Source organism: Callorhinus ursinus, unplaced genomic scaffold (genome assembly GCF_003265705.2).
Source record: "Callorhinus ursinus isolate GAN/ISIS: 27379988/994484 unplaced genomic scaffold, GSC_fseal_2.0 scaffold47, whole genome shotgun sequence".
Classification (NCBI taxonomy): domain Eukaryota; kingdom Metazoa; phylum Chordata; class Mammalia; order Carnivora; family Otariidae; genus Callorhinus; species Callorhinus ursinus.
Window position 1 is genome coordinate 3,749,493 of NW_027397109.1, and position 19,380 is coordinate 3,768,872.

Consider the following 19,380-nt stretch of genomic DNA (forward strand, 5'->3'; position numbering starts at 1 on the left):
TCAAGTCAACATCATTGAGTGCTAACTGTGTCCTAAACTCTGTGTTAGGTACTACAGGTACAACAATGAGAACAGGTTCTGTGCTTCAAATGGTAGTGATGAACAATATGCAAGTAAATACATAAGGTGTGGCTGTGTTATAAAGAAAAGTGGACCAGTAATAGCATGTTCGGAACTCCTCTAGATAAAGTACTGAGAAACTAACAGCTATTTCAGAACCGTCAGCAGAGATTTGTGACCCTTTCCACTTTCTTTCAGAAGTGATAAAGAAACTTCGAAGTTGCAAAGCTTTAGTAAAGTTCCACGTTAATAATTTAAACTCAAAGAAGGGAGCAAAGTAACCTGTCGTTTGGGATCCTTAAAACAAAAAACAAAAAACAAACAAACAAAAAAGGAAATACCTACTTCAGGAAAGGTTTTAAATCTCAATACGAGATCAATCTGTGATAACAGCTCACAAACTTGGAAATTGAATAAGAGAAGAACTTGAAAGGTTTAGAAAATGGCCAGATAATGTCAGCTACGCTAGATGGTAAAAAAAAAAAATAAATAAAGTAAATAAGGAATGGAATATTAAAGAACAAAATGAAAACAAGGACAGGCAAAAGGAGCCACAGACGTGGAGAACAAGTCATCAAGGCAACTATTAAGTCTTCCTTGACTATGACACGAAGTCAGGAAATCCTTTCCAGTGGAGCAGAAACTTGGGTAGCACACATTGTTTAGAAACAACCTGATTCACGACCTTGTTTACAACAGGAAGAATCAGTGTTCTGGGCTATCCCCAGCTTAGAAAGGCTGTGAGTCCAAGAGAACTCTTTGGGAGTCATACCAGGTTGAGAATCACAGCCTTCATTCCTCCAGTTTGCGGCTATTTCTCAGGCTGGGAATTCCGAAACCCCGGAGAAGCGCGGCTCGGGAACCTGGAAGTTAGTAGTTGCCAAGTTTATCCATTAAAGTTTCGAGGCAGCCGCCCCACCTCCACCCAAAAAACTCACAGGAGAATTATTGCTGAGTTCCATTTTCCAGGTTATCTATTTCCTCCACGAGTACTGCAGATTAAATCATAAATACAAGCCAGTTGCAGTCACAACTTCATATACCAGTGCAAACCCAGCGGCTTCTGCCAACAGTCCCCACGCTGCCAGAAACCCCGCCCCCGTTCGTAACCATGGGAACGGCAGACACTCTGCGAGCCGGAGATTCCCGGTTCCGCCCCCTCCCTAACAAATATTGTTTCCCACTATCTGTCCACATGGGCGCACCGCCTCACTATTGGTCAGTGCCCGAAAACTGTGCCTTGCCCCAGCCAATAAGAGGCCTGTGCACGTGTACGCCTGCGTACCCCAATTGGTCACCACTGTCTGATCACGCACTGCCTACCTGCGCCATCCGGTGCGTGGGAGCACCTATGAAATGACTCAATAGCCATTTACAACCAATCGGCACGAGGCGGGGCTCAGAGCCGGCCTATGGGCGCGCGCCGGGGGTGGGCTGTCCCGGCCCCCGTCCAGTCCCACCTGGGTTTGTTAAAGCGACAGGCCCCAAGGCGCTCCAGGGCTCCACCGGGCACGGCAGAGCTGCCGCGGCGGCCCTCGGCGTGCGGCGGGCGCCCGTGACAGCGGTGCTGCTCTGCTCGCCGCGCCGGCTCCAGGCAGCTGCCGACCTCCCTGGCGCGGCCCCATCGCCCGGCGGGATGGGCGGCGAGGCGGGGTCCGCGGCAGCCGTGGGCTCCGAGGGCCGCGTAAAGAGCCTGGGTCTGGTGTTCGAGGATGAGCGCAAGGGCTGCTACTCGAGCGGCGAGACGGTGGCGGGACACGTGCTGCTGGAAGCGGCCGAGCCGGTGGCCCTGCGCGCACTGCGCCTGGAGGCCCACGGCCGAGCCGTTGCTGCCTGGGGCCCGAGCCCTGGCGCCGCGGCCCCGGCCGCCGCCTCGGAGGTGGAGTACCTGAACGTGCGCCTGAGCCTGCGCGAACCCCCGGCCGGTGAGCGAGGGCCACGGCCCCGGAGTCCCCGCCGGGCCACGGGAGGCTCCGCAGAGGGGCTGGCAAGAACCGGGAGGGCGCGCGTCTGCGGACGCCCACCAGCTGGGGGGGCGGGGGCGGGATCCGAGGCTGGGGTCCGCCCACGGGGTGGCCGGAGCCTCAGTCTGGTCGCCAGTGGCGACAACAATGCCTGTGCCCCCCACTGCAAAGCACCGGGGAGATCGCGCGAGGTGAGTGCTCACGTCTACCTGGCTCCTCGCCTCCGGGTCGCTTGGGCCTGCCCAGCGCCGGGCGTCCCAGGACCTTCCAGGAGTGAACCGTTGCCATGGGAACCTTTGATGAGCAGTCAGAAATCTAAGATCTGGGGATCTAGGTCCTGTCCCTTCTGGCCTGAGGGATGGAGAGTGGAATCAGTCGATGAGGTTCCATGCTGTGTTTTATGGGCCTCCCCTTCTTCCCATCCTGGACGTAGACACTCGTTCTTGTTTCACGATGAATTAGCAAAACCTCAATCTTGGAAAAAGTGAAGTCGTTCGTGAGCAGTAGGGGTTAAAAGGAAGTGTTTCTGGAGTTGACCATCATACTTTCCCTCTTCTGGGAGCAGAGTAACAAGAGTTTTGCCTCTGCCCTGTATTCTTTTGTCTTTTCTTCTTCTTTTTGTTTCCCTGCAACATCCCTTCCTCCCTCCCCCCACCCCGTCCCTTGCCCCGTAGGCTTTTGGAGACAGTGGGATCTGGGCATTGTAAGTTTCTGGAGGAATGATTACCCACTTCTTGTCCACTCTTGTGAAGTCCAGTTAATAGTGTAGGTTTTTCCAAGTGCTTATGTGGGAGCCTACATCATAGCTGTTTCATCTATATGTATAGTCTGCGTAAGTATAAAACTTTATATAATTATATATAGTAAATATGCAAAAATTGATTTTCTTAATCATGAAAATACTAGGAACAGTGAGTCTTGCTCTTCATGAAGCTGGTGGAAGCTACTTTAAGCTGTTTTATATTTCTGCCTCATCAGCTTCAGCTTTTATCTATAAAAGGAGATAATGGTATAAACTCCCCATCCTTGAGTAAAAGGCAGTATACCAATGTTTTAATGTTTTCTGTTTCTCATACAAAATAAATAGTATGTGCAATTTTGCCTTTTCCTACCTTGGAAAAGTAGACTGTTCCCCGTTAAATGCTCAAGGTATGTGAGAATCCAGTGATCCCAAGTATTGTAGTGAGGGGAAAAAACATACTTGGAACCAAAGCCTTTTTGGATTCACAAGTACAGTGTGTTGGGTGACCCTTTCCTTGGTATGGTTTCCAGGATCAGCCTACACGTGCCTCCCCCAGTGGTCAGGGACAACACAGATTTTCAAGATGGCTGACTGGAGTCAGGGTCGTGGAAGAGAGAAGTAAAGTGGTTTTTGTCCAGGACTTTGGACTCTCTATATCTCCATGCCCATAACTACTGAGTAAACAGAAAAGAGATTAATAGCAGTTGGACCTGGGATTAGTAATAAAAAATTGCTTTGGTAAAATCTGGTCTGACAAATACTGTTTTGAATCACAGGTTAGATCTTGCTTTTTCATTCTGATGGAAGAGAATGTCTAAGCCTAGACAACCTGAAAATTTTTAGCTTGTTTTTAAAAGATATCATACCAGGTATTGGCAAAAATTATGTTTTATTTAAAAATCAGAGTTTGTTTTAGGTGAGCTCATTGAGAGGAAAAAAAAACAAAAAACAAAAAACTCCTAACATCTGTAGCTTCAAAGAAGTTAGCAACTTTGCACAGTCGTAGATTGTCAGGGTCATTTATTTCCAAAACCTAGCTGAATTTTGATCACCTGAAGAGATTTTTAGAAATCTAGATTTTTGGGGGGAAATGTGTCTAGGACATTTCTTTTCAGGAAATCTCCCCCCAGGTAATTGTTTGGCACTCTGCTTGCTATCTTTGTGATTGATTTTCTTCACTTTTTGTTTAATAATTGAGGAATTGTGGTAGAAAGATAAGATAGAAGAGAGTTAGTTGCACTTGGTACCCACCAGCGGTATGACCTTGTTTGAGTCCCTCAACCTTCCTGAGCCCAAGTCTCTGACTCTGTAATGATGTTCTTAGCTCCCACCGCTCCCAAGTGCCCCGAATGAGGAGCTTGGGCTGTAAGACCATCAGTGAATGGAACACCTCTCTGCGATTTTGTAGTCCTGTGTATAAGGCAGAAGTACTGAGCCATGAGAACAGAAGCAGAAATGGGCACATGATGCAGCTATGAAACTTTTTACAAAAAAATAATCATAAGAGAAAGGAAGAAAACGAAGATTTTATTCCAAATGCTATAACCTCTGTTGATCAACTTTCTCCATTTGTGTTCCTGTTTATGTGTGGAGGGGATTGAAAGACTTGTTTTAAATGTTCTAGTTCCTATGTTCATTTGTGTTCTCTATGATGAGGGAACTTTCTCTCTCTCAGTATCCCGAGTAACTTCCCCACACATGCCCACCGTGCCCAGCCTCACGCTGTTCCCTTCCTCTCAAACCGCCTCCTCCACATCTCCGTGCGGGCCCTCAGGTCCAGAGCAGGCACCATGCCCTCCACGGGCTCCCGCCCTCTGTGCTCATTACTTGCATGCGTGTGTCTATAGCCCCCCCCCCCCACGTCCCATGGTCTATCTGAGGATTGACATTACTCCTCTTTGTATCCACGGGGCCTGATGTCTAAGCACTGTACGGTTTGAACTCACATGAAATCCACATTTTTAAACATTGTAAAGTACACAGATTGTCCTGTTCAGTAGTCTAAGGATTACAACTTAGAACTTAAGTCCAGCTCTCTCAGAAGCACTGGGATTGCCTTGAGCCTTTCACTGGATAGCACGGCTGTAAGTGCTGAGCCTTACAGGGAGGGCAGCTCTGGGCACACCTGAGCCCTTGGACTGCCTCCATCACGGTGGCTGAACATGACCTCTTGTCCCTGTCGCTTGTTCACTTCACCTCCAAGTCACCCACCTGTGTTGTATTTCTGTTTGAGTGACCTTCAGTCATTTTTCCCCGTAATATAGTTCACGCTGAAAATTGGGGATAGATTCAGAAGACTAAATGGGCCAATAATGCATTCCTGTTTTCTGAAAGGACAGGGTTGAGATGTTAACTTGTTTCTAGTAAGTGAAAGACTATTCCATTTTACTAGCCCTTTAAATGTCTCTCTCTCTCTTTTTTTTTAATGAATGGATATAGTAGAAATCTCTGTTTTTAGTATCAACTGACCAGGCGAATGTTGAAGAAAGTTCTCATCTGTGCCGCACTTCCTTCATCTGAATCGTGCCACCCTTGATGCGAGGGTTTAGTTCTGAACTTGAATCGATGAGCATAAAGTGAAGGGGAAGTTTCTAAGCATCTCTGCAGGAGCTGTCTAAGCCACATGACAGCCCTGGAGTTGGCTTTGGATCTGAATGATGCCGGTTGTTTGTGTGTTCATGGCAGCTCCCGCAGCGCCCCTGGCCTCACACGGTCCATCCGCACCCTGCATCTCAGCCTCTATGGGCGATAAAACCGAGCTGGCTGACCCAGAACCCAGAGCAGGAGGGAGGAGTCATGGCTGTGCTAGGCAGACCCCGCTCTGTATTCTGACTTAACCACCAATTAACTAGCCACCTGTTAATTGGTAGAGCTTAAGTGTAAATGCATGACTCTTAACCTCATAAGTTGTCCTGTTAGTTTGGCTGTTTGGTATTATTATACTCAATCTTCACAATATTCCAAGGAAATTTTTCACCTTTTTCCATTTTTGCCCAAGGAATACAGAATCTGATTTTTATGGTATACCCAAAATAAATAGATGTATTTTTTGCTAAATCAGTTTTAAATCCAATTTAATATTGGTATCTCATATTAGTATAATAGTATATTATAATGTTAGTGTAGTAGCATTGGTGTATGTTTATAATATAATGTCGGGACACTGGTGCTAGTTTATGAGTGGGGCGAACAAATGTGTGTGTGTAGATGGACACACACATATGTATACTTGTATGTATGCGTATACACGTGTGTACATGTGTGTGTACATGAGAACTTTGGGCTCTGACACTTTATGGTAATTACTTGCGTGATTGGTCTCTTTACTATGTGTATATATGTGATTTGAAATTGATGAAACTTGATAGAAACTGCTTCAAATTCTAATTCTCTAAATCTTAGAGATTAATGTACTTTTTGGAGTATCCTGGATGCTATAGCCAGGGAAATCTCCTTTTAAAAAAATAGGATTACGTTATGAAAATTCTTGATCTAATATGACCTTAGTTAAAATGTATTTTCTTTTTTTAGGTGAAGGCATCCTCTTATTACAGCCTGGAAAACATGAATTTCCATTTAGCTTTCAACTTCCATCTGAGTAAGTGAAACGATACTACTTTTGTGATTTCCCTTCTCTGCAATATGTCTTTCCCGAGGTGAGGGTACCAAGTATCTTCTGAGACTCAGTTATGCCCATTGATCTTGAATAGCTCCTCAATAGACTTACCCTGTTCACATTCTTTTTATTTTTTTTTAACCCAAACCAACACTTTCAGGGTTTTTGGTTTTTTTTTCCAGTAGTGTTTCACTGAAAGATAAACTTATCAATTAACCTCTTCGGTTCGTTTCAGACCTTTAGTAACCTCGTTCACTGGGAAATACGGAAGTATTCAGTACTGTGTGCGGGCAGTTTTGGAACGACCCAAGGTACCTGATCAGAGTGTGAAGCGGGAGCTTCAGGTTGTTAGTCACATTGATGTCAACACACCAGCATTATTAGTAAGTTCTTCCTCCTCCTCCTTCCCCTCCCCCCCTTTCCCCTTCCCTTCAGTAGGGCTGTATACACCGATCCAGTGTGGTGCTAGTCGGTCCTGTCACTTTCTCATACAATCTCGTAACCCGTGGGCCTTCACTATAAATGTGTGATTCTAGGTTGGGCAAATTACAAATTGTCTGTGTTAATACTATTGATTATGTCTCTATTGTTCAGGCCTGCTTTTGCCAAAAAGTTATACAGGCTTGAAATGCATTAATAAGGCTTAATAATAATAATGCTCACACAGAGAGTGGTTACTTTTACCAGAGCGGCCACATTCACGGGGCTGTGGTATTCTAAACTCTTCAATAATAGCAGGTTGAGGAACAGTAATTACGGAAGAGTATTAATCATGCTCAGCCTGTTATTGAGGCTCAGGCCATTATGCTATGTATCCTTCCATTTTGCATGTCATTTTCTAACATTAAGTAAGTGCGTGCAGCTGCTGTGGAGAGCCTTTCTCTTATCATTTCCTTATGACAGATTTGGCCACATTAAAGCATTGAACTTCTAATAATCACCAGAAATACTGTAGGCTGATAAGAAAGATTAGGCTATAAGTAACAACAGAATAGGCAGGATGGGAGCTAATGAGCTAGATTCTTTTATCTAAACCCATATTATCAAAATAATATAAAATTATACCTTGTACTTTCATGATAGCTGTGAGGACCTAATGGTTCTTCATTTAAATATGAATGAATGATTTTTTTTTACTTCATAGAAAATACTGGGATAATTTGAACTTTCCATCATGATACGGGTGTTCCAAAGATGTATGTTTAGTATTGGGGGGTTTCTTTTTCTAGCCAATGTTTTTAAAGATAAGGGGAAAAAACAGGAGCTAAAAGGTATTTCACCCTGTTTTCATTGGAAAATGGAATGGACTTCTCTCTAACGTTCACTTTTGGAAGGTGACAATATAATAATTATGCTCTGGCTGCAGGACCCCTTGTGGCCAAAATCCTAGAACAGCCCGCACCTAGCTGAGCAGGCTGAAAGCTCCCATTATGGCCGGAAGTTACCGTCCACTTCACACCTTGGGTTTCTTTGGTTTTTTGTCTTTTTGTTTTGTTTTGTTTTTGCAAACTAACAATACTGTCTTGTACTTTTAAAAACTACTTAGAATTGGGAAGTTGGTTATTTCTAAGCTATTTATGGGACCATTGTGGCAAATGGTTTAATGAGATTTTATTTTTTGGCCAAAAAGAAAAACTATTAATCCTTTAATGTTCTTTTTATAAGTAAAAAAACTATTGCAGCTTTGGGTTTTACTATGAACTTTTGGTTTGTGCATCTTTTAAAAACTGAGCATTTTAAGTCTTGTGTCCTTTCTCTTGATGCCATAGAAGAGAAGGTGGGGTGGTCTGTTTTTAGTTTTTGTAGAACCTTGTGGATCCATTACATTGGGGGTGTTTCGCTGCTGCCACACAGAACCCAAAACCAGTCTCACTTGAGGGCGCTTGAAATTTCTGCCTAATCATGCATTTTTGAATTCAGGGAAAAAAGGCTATTTGTTTCTTCTACATTTTAGATGCCAAAACAAATAGAAGATTTTGATTATTGATTTTTATACCATTTCTTTTTTTTTACCTAATCTACACGTAAAGTCTTTAAAAGAAAAAATAATCTCTCTCACGTTACTAGTTACTACTGTAATTTTTTATTACTACCTTAAGGGAAGGTATATCGTTTCCCAGCAATGATTAGAGGATAAAATAGGATGGTGTCACCTAATTTGAGTCTGACAATTCATCTTAGTTTTCCTAAAAAGAGAATGACTTTGTTTTTTCAATGCTTTATATTTCAGCAAGTATTTGCCTAATACGTCACGTGAGGATAAAAAGTTGATTTGTTTTCTGAAAGGCATTTCTTCACAACTGTTTAATAAAGAACGATGTAATTTTAAGTTCTGTGAGTTTTCTACTGGTTTAATTAAAGTCATGTTATTTCTTGAAATTTTCAAGACCCCTGTATTGAAAACTCAAGAGAAAATGGTTGGCTGTTGGTTTTTCACGTCTGGTCCTGTCTCACTGAGTGCCAAAATCGAAAGAAAAGGATACTGTAATGGTAAGCAAAATGTTTGAAAGTCCAAATGGAGGAGTCATGCATTTTATTAGCTACTTTTAAGTGATTTTAAGTAGTGTGTTTTGTAATTCACGAGGTACATACTGTTTTAAAATGTGGATAATAGGTTTTTCATATAAATTATGGATATGCAAGTATTTTTGAGTGGATCAGTAGAGATCCACTTCAGTAAAACTTCTGGTGTTTCTGACTTCGGTCCTTTCACGTTAGTAACAAAGACTAGAACTGGGAAAGTGGGGAAAATGCCAGCATTTTACTTGATGTTGCCAAAGAATGTCAGGAGCAGCGTTGCTCAGAAGAGCGCTATTGCAAGGGGTGCCTGGGCGGCTCAGTCGTTAAGCGTCTGCCTTCCGCTCCGGTCATGATCCCGGGGTCCTGGGATCGAGCCCTGCATCGGGCTCCCTGCTCCGCGGGAAGCCTGCTTCTCCCTCTCCCACTCCTTCTGCTTGTGTTCCCTCTCTAGCTGTCTCTCTCCCTGTGTCAAATAAATAAATAAAATCTTCAAAAAAAAAAATGAAGAAGAAGAGTGCTATTGCAGCAGGAAACTCTGTCAGGCATTCTGACCCTGTGCTGGGGATATGTACCCAAACATAGGGGGTGAGAGTGTAGAACATGAACAGCCTGAACAGTCAGATTGATATTGGAGCATCTGTTTGTGAAGGATCTGATTCCGTCCAGTGGGTTTGGCCCCCACTCCAGGGTTCCGGCTCATTGGAAATGAATGTGGTACAGATGGTGGAACAGCGGACACGTAATGCGGACGGGAAAGTCGTCTGCTCCATCCATTGTTTCGTTTGTGCCTTCACATCGGCTCCTTAAAAGCGATGTCTTTGTTCTGTTGGGCAGATTTTAATTTGATGGGCATTAATGAGTTTGTTAGTGATCTTTTGTACTTAACGTAGTACTGGGCCATTTATTTGTATGTCTTATCTTAATTTTTATAGATACTTGTTATTTACATATGTTTAGAACTGGCAACCTAATACTGCTACATTAGAAAAGCAAATAATGCAGTAATTAGAAGCCAGTATCTACTGTGACCTGCAGTGAATTCTCAGATCTCTGACACAGATTCACAATGCAAGTTTTCCATCAAAGTTCTCAATTTGTTAAAGTCACAAGGCAAGGTTTGTTTTAATTGGTTAGCGACTCTCATCCACCGTGGTGAGAACTTTCTGAAAAGTCTCTGAAGGTGTTTTTGTTCTCTTTTTAGGAGAAGACATTCCAATCTATGCAGAGATAGAGAATTGTTCCTCTCGGCTGATTGTTCCCAAAGCTGCTATTTTCCAAACCCAGACGTACTTGGCGAGTGGGAGAACAAAGACCGTCCGGCACATGGTTGCCAACGTACGAGGAAACCACATTGCATCTGGGGGCACTGACACGTGGAATGGGAAGACTCTCAAAATCCCACCTGTTACCCCGTCCATCCTGGATTGCTGCATTATCAGAATAGACTATTCCTTAGCTGTAAGCGGAGATCTTCTTAAAATGAAAAATATGTAGAATGGAGTAATAATCATGCCATGTTACCACGAATATGTACATTTAATACCTGGGAAAATGTCCTTGTATGTCAGCATAACGGCAGACCGTGGAATGATAAAGATTGGCCTTTGTTCTTAATCAAAAACTGTCCCCCTAAGGAATCGAATTAACTAACATGCAGTTAAGGGGTGTTTGTTATATTGAAAACATAGACTTCATTTTTTATCATTATTATGTAAGCCGTGCTTGGTTACAGTGAAGTATGTTAAGGCTACAGGTCCCCATCACAGAGCATTCAGTGTATTTCCTGGGCTCTTAATTTGGTTTGTTCTTCATTTTATTTGGTCAGGATCCTTTACAGTGCTATTGGAGAAGCGGTGGTAGGCAACAAAGGTACTTGTTTCTGTGAAAAAATAATTTGGAGGTTTAATTTATATTTTTGCCTCCCTCTCTCTCTTTTCTTTTTTTCTTTTCTTTTTTTGACATATTAGGTGTACATTCACATTCCTGGTGCTAAAAAATTGATGCTCGAGCTGCCCTTAGTGATTGGCACGATTCCATACCATGGTTTTGGCAGCAGAAACTCCAGCATTGCCAGCCAGTTCAGTATGGATCTGAGCTGGCTGACGCTGACCCTGCCAGAGCAGCCCGAAGGTATGAGGCATGGAGGTTCCCTCCGCGGGGAGTTTCACACGTAGGGTACCTGAGGGCAGTGTAAGACAGCAGGTGCTCAGATGCCGATGACTCCCGCCTCTGCAGCTATCCTGACTCTTCTGAGCCCTGGAAATCATAACGCCGCCTTCCTGGCAGGGACTTTGGGAGCCTAGCTTAGCCAGGGCACAGAGCTGCTGGCTGCAGAGCCAGAAGGAAGTCTCCATCTCAAAAGAGGAGAATGCAGTAACTGTTAGTAGTGATTTCACAACAGAAGGATCAATTAAGTATGTTTTGTCATGATGGGCACAAAAACTTGCTCATTAGAGGGGGGAGAAAAACATTGTTTTCAAATTCATCTAAATGTCTTGTTTTGGTAAGAGTTCGGAAGAATGTAATGAATTTTCGCGTGGACTTCTGAGACCCAACTCTGTTTTTGTCCCAGCACCACCAAATTACGCAGACGTGGTGTCAGAGGAGGAATTCTCTAGACATGTGCCTCCTTACCCTCAGCCCCCTAACTGTGAGGGGGAAGCATGCTGTCCCATGTTCGCCTGCATACAGGAATTCCGGTTTCACCCTCCGCCTCTTTATTCAGAGGTAAGCAAAACGAAAGAAAATAAGACTTGTAGGTTGCTGTCTGGAAATAATCCCTTGGTAAGTATCTGTTGCTGATTCCTAAGTAGGGGATAAATATTTTAAAATTTTTTCTGGTGATGATAAACTGGCACTGATCCAATTACCTCCTTTTGTAATATTTTCCTTGTAAACGATAGCATGCCCGTAGAGTACCATGGATCGCCTTTAAATTGTTTTATGTGGCCGTGGAGTACAGAGCACTTAAGTGACCCACTGGGACTTCTTAATAGGCTCATAGCAGCTTGGCTTCTAACCACCATATAATTAGAAATAGATACTAAGATTATTTATAGGGTGCTGGAATAGTAATCCTGGTCTGCTCTTTTTTTGCAGGTTGATCCATATCCTCCTGATGTAGAAGAGACCCAGCCTGTTTCCTTCATTCTCTGAACAAATGTCAGAAATCACTGTGTTCATCATCAAATTAGAAAACAGTTCCTTCCCCCCTGCCTTTTTGGAAAAGAGGGAGAGAAAAGGCGTGTAAGAACATAAATGAACATCCAGATTGAAGGTGATAGAAATTAAAGAACATGTGAACTTCCCAGTGGGCCGACGGGATCATTGCACAAGTTGATGATACGGTCATGCGTCCCCTTTAAATAATCCAGTGAAGCAGATGTGAAAAGTCACGTGAGAAGAACGTCCCGGAAGTCCTGATGGTGATAGAGTAAGTGAAGGGGCTGCCAGCGCTTGGCCCCAGAGAACGGACCCTGTGTGGAGAGTGGAAATGCTCTGTGAGTGTCACTTTACAGAGGTTGCTCCAGGTGGAACAGAAGTTCACTCTGAGCTTTAAAGAAATGTAGACTCACGGGGAGCCTGGCTTTTGAAGAGGGTAGCAGCACAGAGGCATGCACGAATAGGAGAGGCCCGCTCTAAGTATCAGGTGTGAGGGGCTTCGTGGTTTCTTACCGTGTCTCATCGGACTGACGTCCTCGAAAGAACCTTTCAGTGAGGTCCTAATGAAGTCACGCAGTTCCACCGTATAATTGGCTCTACAGTATTAAGAAACCAAGAAAAGAGTTCCTTGCAAGGCATGTCAGTTCAGAGGGGATCAGTATGAGAACACGTTTGGTTGAAGCCTATACTTCTTACCCCATTTAAGTACTTTGTTAGGATATGCGTTTGATTTTCCCGGTGTCTTATTTACCTAGGATCACAGTAGAAAAAAAAAGAAGGTTGCATCCTCAGGCTGCCTTGTTAACTACACAGAAAAAAATACAAAAAAAAAAAAAAAACCACAAAACAACAAAAAGCCTTTCCTAACCTACCTCTAGTGGGGTTATCAGAATCCTTTGAAAACTCGAGGCCTGATAAGCCTTGTGTGGAGTTTCTGCTAATTGGCAGTAGCAATCTCCTCTGACTTATCACTAAATCTGCAGGTGGACCAAGGGAAAAATCTACAAGGCTAGCGTTAGATGAAAGTTAGTATATGCCTACCAAAGGGTATTTCAAAATAAATGCAAAATCAAAAGAGGCTACAGACAACTGTGGTTTTTAAAAAGGACAAACTGAATTCCTGCCGAGATTGAAGTCTACTGACGGCAGTCACGGCGCTGTGTATTACTATTCCAATTCCAATTCTTTAGTAATTCTATTTAAACTGTGATTTTTTTTTTCTTTATCGTTTTGGTGCAATATTTTTGTTATCATTTAATCTCAGGATATTCCGACCAACAAGATTGTGCTGCTGCTAGAAGTCTGAGCAGTGTTTTGACTTTTCCCCTCTCCCCTTCTGTTGTTGGTCACATGGTCCCTTGCTTTTCCTTTCATCTGTTGGCTTCATGAGCTGAGAGCATTCCTGGACCCTCAGTAGAAAGGAAGGAGGGATTTCCACGGTTGAGGTTTTGGACCAGCCGAGTACTTTGGTTTTCTCCATGCCCTACAGGTTCAACCTAGAAACCCTGGTGCTTCCCATGCAGAATGCCGTACTTCTTTCACCAGAGCGAATAATTTTTCTTTCAATCAGTATATTCAGTCACAAGTATCAAAGTTCTTCTAAGGTTAAGTTTTGTATTTAGAAATTAGTTGGCCATCTGATCAGGGATTTTTTTTCTACATGCATTAGGTAAATGTACCCTCCTCCCCCTTCTGGACACACCTCTCTCTTTAATCACGTAAGCGTGTTAAGCAATTTTTTTCATTGTAAGCCACTATTTAAAATCACAGTGCAAAACTGTTACACCAATAATTGTGGTACTGAAATTGTCACAGAACTTTATTCCTTGCTTTGGTTTTTAGTGCTTTTATTTTTTTTTTTATTTTGCTTTGTCTTTGTGTCTTTTTAAAGAGGTATGTGTATTTAAGTGTTATCTGAACAGTGTTGTTCTTACTCTAAAAAAAAAGATCCTCTTCAGCTGTGTCTTGACTTCTAAGTTGTAGTTTATATGCCTTGTTAAGACATTGTCCATCTCCATGATACCAAAATAAAAGTGAAAGAAGCTAAGGAAAATGGTATGAAGAAAGAAAGTTAAGTTTTGGCCCCATGTAGAAAGCCAAGTAGTTGGCTTCCAACTACTCAGTGGAATCCTTCACTAGGATGTTTTAGCACCTGTAACAGAGACATCGTGAAATGTGCTTAACAAATTTAAGGCAAAGCTGATTTTGTAGCACTTAAAAAAGAGTAGTTAAGAGGTATGATTTGCCTTATCAAATTGGTATCAGTATATCTGACCTTAAGTAGTAGGTTGAAACTGCATACCTTTTTATAATCAAGAAATTATTCTATGAATGTAGAAAATTCTACATTGCAACAGAATTCTTGGGAATGAAGATGAAAATTTAGCTGCTATTTGCTTGTTATTCTGTTGTTTAGTTTGCAAAGAAACTGTGGCCTTAGACTTTTCTTTTTGATGCAAAAATTTTTGAAATTGAAAATGTGCATCTTTTGGCACACAAAATCCTTCCATGGGCAGAACTTTAATTTTTATGTTTTTCTTTTGCACAATAAGAAACTCAATAGGCAGGGGTTTTGTTTTTGATAAGTTAACTATGAAAGCTTTTTTATTTTTATTATTAAAAATGTAACAGTTTAGCCCACAGGAAAAAAAAAATAAAGATTGTATTTTGTATTCTGGTTTGAACCCCATGGGTTCCTTTTGTTAATAAAATGATGACACTAATGCTGTGAGGTACTGGTTCTGTGTTTGCTTTGTTTTTGTAAGACTATGACTTAAGTCGTTACAGACTTAGGGGAAATCAGTACCACAAGACAAAATGTAATTGCTGTTAAATTAAGATCCTTTTGTTGCATACGGATACTATCACCAGGTCGGATAGCCCTGGGGGCTTCTGAGCCTGGTTTTACAGTGGGCTCAGTTTCCCCAGGGAAATCAGTTTTTAGCATTCCATGAAGAAAAGTGGTAACGTGAGTAAGCCTAGTCTTGGTTGTTGAGAGAGCATTATTTGCTTGTGGATCCACACTGGCAGTCGACATAAATGGAGACATTTGTGTCCTGCAATAAATATTGAGGCAGAATTTATCAGTTCGCCCTTAAAGTTTCCGTAGTTTCTATTGTAAAGTGGTGGCTTCTGAAATTTAGAACTGTGGAGGACGCTAACAAAGAATCTAGGACAAAGCCCTCCTATTACAAATGAGGATACCAAAACCCAGAGGTGTAACCTGAAAGTCTGACCTACATTCTCTGTAAGATTTCTGCTCACTCTAAAATTTCCTGATTCTACTACTTTAATAGAAGCCCACAGGAACAGTAATCGCTTTAAGTTACACAGTGTGAGACTTGCAGAACTGGATACTAAGCCTATGCTAAATCAAGAATCTTCTGTGTTCTGTCTTAGAGGCCTGCCTCCTGAAAGGGGACCAGTCTTTGACTAAATTGCTTCCCAAGTATGTTTAATTAGTAGCTGGAATCTTTTCTTCAGCAGAGGGATTTGTTTCTAACTTTATATTTTGAAATAATTATAGACCCATAAGCTGCAATCATAGTACAGAGAGATCCTGCATCCCCATCACCCGGTCTCCCCCAAAGGTAACATCTTACATAACTATAATACATGACCCAAATCAGGACACTGACATTGACACACTACCTACAGTTAAGTAGAATTCATCACCACCACAATCAAGATAAAAAACTCCCATCACCACAAAGAAACTCCCTCCAGCTGCCCCCGTGCAGGGACCCCCTCCCCTTCCCTAGTCCCTGATTCATCTCTTCTCCATCTCTATAATTTTGTTATTTTGAGAATGCTAGGTACATGGAACTGTTCTGTACCTTTTCCATTGGCTTTTTCACTCAGGCTTATCACCTTTAAGATTCATGCAAATTGTATCCATAGTTTGTGCCTTTATGTTTCAGCTGAGCCATCTTGAAAGAAATCGGTTATTACCGGCTTTGAAATTTCATTTTTCAATTTGCAAAGAAAATGTGTAACGTGCACATGATACCTTTGTAAATATTTTAGTTTTGATTTTGAGAACTACCTTTTATGGACAAAAATACATAAATGCAGGTTTACAGATTTTTAGGCGTTCATTTTTAGCTTGCCAAGGAATTGAAGTATTTTACCTTTATTTTTTTTTTTAACGATTTTATTTGCCCAAGAGTGAGACAGAGAGCACAAGCAGGGGGAAAGAGAAGCAGGCTCCCTGCAGAGCAGGGAACCCCATGTGGGGCTCCATCCCAGGACCCTGGGATCATGACCTGAGCCAAAGGCAGACGCTTAACTAACTGAGCCACCCAGGCGTCCTGAATGTTTTACCTTTAGATAGAAAACTATTACATTATACTTGAGCAGATATACCTGTGATGAAAGTATAAGCCAAGCAGAAACTATCTTGGGCTATTTATCCTATCAGCAGCTGATAAGTTTTAATATAAATTATGCAGGAAAGAAATTACATTTGCCCTGCATTTTTTTTAAATTAAATCTTGTGGGTTTTTTTTTTTTTTCTTTTTTCCTGCCTCTGTTTTAGTTCCGTTCTTTCTAGTCCTGCTTAACATCTGAGATGAAAAGCCCCCTTGGAAGCTGAGAAAAAATTAACTGTAAAATGCGTACTTCTTCTTAATAATACAATATTATAAAACATGGACTTGTTAAGACAATTAGATTTTTCTAGACAAGAGAACTCTTCTAGAAGCCATTACACACTAACCTAAGGAGCTTTTCCCTAGAAGAAGACATGAATCTGTCAGGGAAGGAAGTAGCAAAACAAATACACAGTGAAAGGGGTGAAGGCAGATAAAAAGTGACCGGCGCCAATTTCCAGAACGTCACCGGAACTGAATTCACGCGGGGCTGTTGCTGTGCTCACGGATGGGAGATTTCACCCCTGCTCACATTTTCAAAAACCCAACATGTCTTACATGGACAGGAGGAGACATGGTTCAGGCAGCGTCCGCCAGTAGAAACAAGTAAACCTGCAGGCATTTCCCTCGTACTTGGCTGTCTTGTCCCCCCCCCCAGCACACGTGCACATGCACACAGACACCCTTATTTCTCACCCTTTTGTCTACGCTATTTACCTTCAGACCTGAGTCTGTTTAATCAAGGGAAGGATGTCAGTTCTGTTACAAAAGGTAGAAGCAGACAATGGGTTCTGCATCCACAGGAATTTTGCTGGAAGCAAAGTCATTTTCTGCCAACTTCTTCCACCAACTGTCTTCCCCTAAACAGTACAACAGTACAGCACTAAGAGAGGTATTAGGGGACTAATCATTTTTATCATCTTTATTATATAGATAGATCTTTTTTTAGAAAGAGTGCATGCATGAGCAGGGCATGGGGGGTGGAGCAGGGGGAGAGGGAGAGGGAATCTCAAGCGGACTCCCTGCTGAGCACAGAGCCCAGTGCGGGGCTGGATCGCAGGGCCCCGAGATCATGACCTGAGCCCAAATCTAGAGTCGAATGCTTAATTGAGCCACCCATGCTCCCCTTTATATATTTTTATATATTTATTACATTATATTATTATTTACTTTTTAATAATTATTAAATGAGTAAACTGAAGGCAGTAGATGCCAGGAATTTATCTTTTTCTTATATAAAAATAGTTACTGCATACTGCAACAGTCATTATAGTCATCCGACCCCCCGTCACCCCTGCTCTGCCCTGTGTCTATTTAATGACTGAAGGACATAATGTCTTCCAAACCAAAATCACAGTAATGTCACTCATACATACAGTATTTACTGTGTTCTTCACATACACAAATTCACTTTAACTAACGTAAAGATGCCAGGTTTGGGGTTTTTTGTTTTGTCTTTTAATCTAAGATGCCAAAATCTATCTGAGAGTCTGCGTGATAAGCACTCACACTATCGGATAGCTTATTTGTATTTGCCATCACTGCAAATATTCAGACTTGTCTGGACTGGTTTACTGAGTTTATTCAAGTAAAGTATAAAGGTTTATGGTCCATAGTTAATTAGCTTACTTCAAAATATGGCAAACAAACAGGCACACACTCACAGATACACAGATGCTCTGTTTCTGGCCTGGGGACTTTACCCCACAGGCCAGACAGCTCATGAAAACTTGCATTGTTGATACTCTTGGGGAGTAAAGAGAGGCACACTGTCATCACCAATCCATCCCACTACTAGAGGAACACAAAGGATGAGTCTTTGTTTTGGGAGCTGATCTACGGACGGGCAGTAAATAAGAGTGAAAGAGGCTTTCAACGAAACAATTCCGTATTTCATGCCCACCCTGAGTCATTACAGTCCAGGAAGTTAAGAGCAAAACCCTAATGTTGAGTCATAAGAGTTCATGGCATAACTAAGAAAGCTCTAGATGTCCATATGAGTCCGTACAAGAAAGTATGCTGAATATTTGCTACCTGACAGCATCCCTGCAAATCAGTTTTAATAGTTCCAAGAGAACTAAGATTATGGAAAAACAGCTTAATTACCTAAGCACACTATAATGTTTTTCCTACCTAAATCAAAACAAATTTAAGACATCTGTGTATGCGTATTCACAGGAGGAATTGAATATTAAGCAAGTTTCCTTCATCTTCCTTTGGAGAGGCTACATGAAACATTCCTTGTAAACCTCTTAAGAGAACCCACTTCCCCAGAGGTGGATTTAAAAGCAAATCCCAGTGTTTGTAATTCCATCCTTAATTCAACATCTGGCTCTTTTAGGTAAATACAGAATGCTGGGTGCCAGGGAAAACTGTAGCAACGAATACCTACCTTTATCTTATCTGACATTACAAAAAACCTCGGTAACCATGTCAGTAGATAACTTATCTTAAACACGCGTGGCCCGCTGCAGACACCAACAGCTGTTCCTCTAAGAGAGTGGTGGGATCACATCACACGAAAGTGGCGTTTTTTAAGAAAATGAATTGCAGGGGCGTCTGGGTGGCTCAGGCGGTTAAGCATCTGCCTTCAGCTCAGGTCATGCTCCCAGGGTCCTGGGACCGAGTCCCGCATCAGGCTCCCTGCTCTGAGGGGAGCCTGCTTCTCCCTCTGCTTACTGCTCCCCCTGCTTGTGCTCTCTCTCTCTCTCTGGCAAAAAAATAAATAAAATCTTAAAAAAAAAAAGAAAAAGAAAATGAATTGCATTGTACTTGAGACCGCCTTAAGACAACCAGCCCCAGAACCGTCCTCTGACCAACGAAACAAGAATCTGCCAGTGGGAGATGTGTTAAACAGTGTCCACACTGAACAGGGGGGCTTTCTGATGTCTCACATTTGCTTCTGGTCACAATACAGAAGTCTCAACAAGGAAGAGCTGAGTTGGT

General features: G+C 42.3%; 1 protein-coding gene across 2 annotated transcripts; it reads left to right on the forward strand.

Moving 5' to 3' along the window:
• Positions 1-1,522: 1,522 nt before the first annotated feature.
• Positions 1,523-14,795, forward strand: ARRDC4 (arrestin domain containing 4). 2 transcript variants are annotated; one of them, XM_025893101.2, is made up of 8 exons: positions 1,523-1,985; positions 6,298-6,364; positions 6,618-6,765; positions 8,770-8,872; positions 10,104-10,360; positions 10,870-11,032; positions 11,475-11,629; positions 12,002-14,795. In XM_025893101.2, exons 1-8 carry the CDS (start codon positions 1,697-1,699, stop codon positions 12,056-12,058), a joined length of 1,239 nt encoding a protein of 412 aa, XP_025748886.1. In that variant the 5' UTR covers positions 1,523-1,696; the 3' UTR covers positions 12,059-14,795. The 2 variants fall into 2 exon arrangements, with proteins under 2 accessions (XP_025748886.1, XP_025748887.1); XM_025893102.2 differs by lacking the exon at positions 1,523-1,985 and adding an exon at positions 2,244-2,856.
• Positions 14,796-19,380: the final 4,585 nt, after the last annotated feature.

Bases quoted from the DNA above. Each gene is read 5' to 3' on its own strand.
- ARRDC4 (XM_025893101.2), top strand. From the start codon at position 1,697: ATGGGCGGCGAGGCGGGGTCCGCGGCAGCCGTGGGCTCCGAGGGCCGC. The intron at 6,365-6,617 runs GTAAGTGAAACG...GGTTCGTTTCAG, and splicing joins AGCTTTCAACTTCCATCTGA to ACCTTTAGTAACCTCGTTCA. The intron at 8,873-10,103 runs GTAAGCAAAATG...TTCTCTTTTTAG, and splicing joins AAGAAAAGGATACTGTAATG to GAGAAGACATTCCAATCTAT.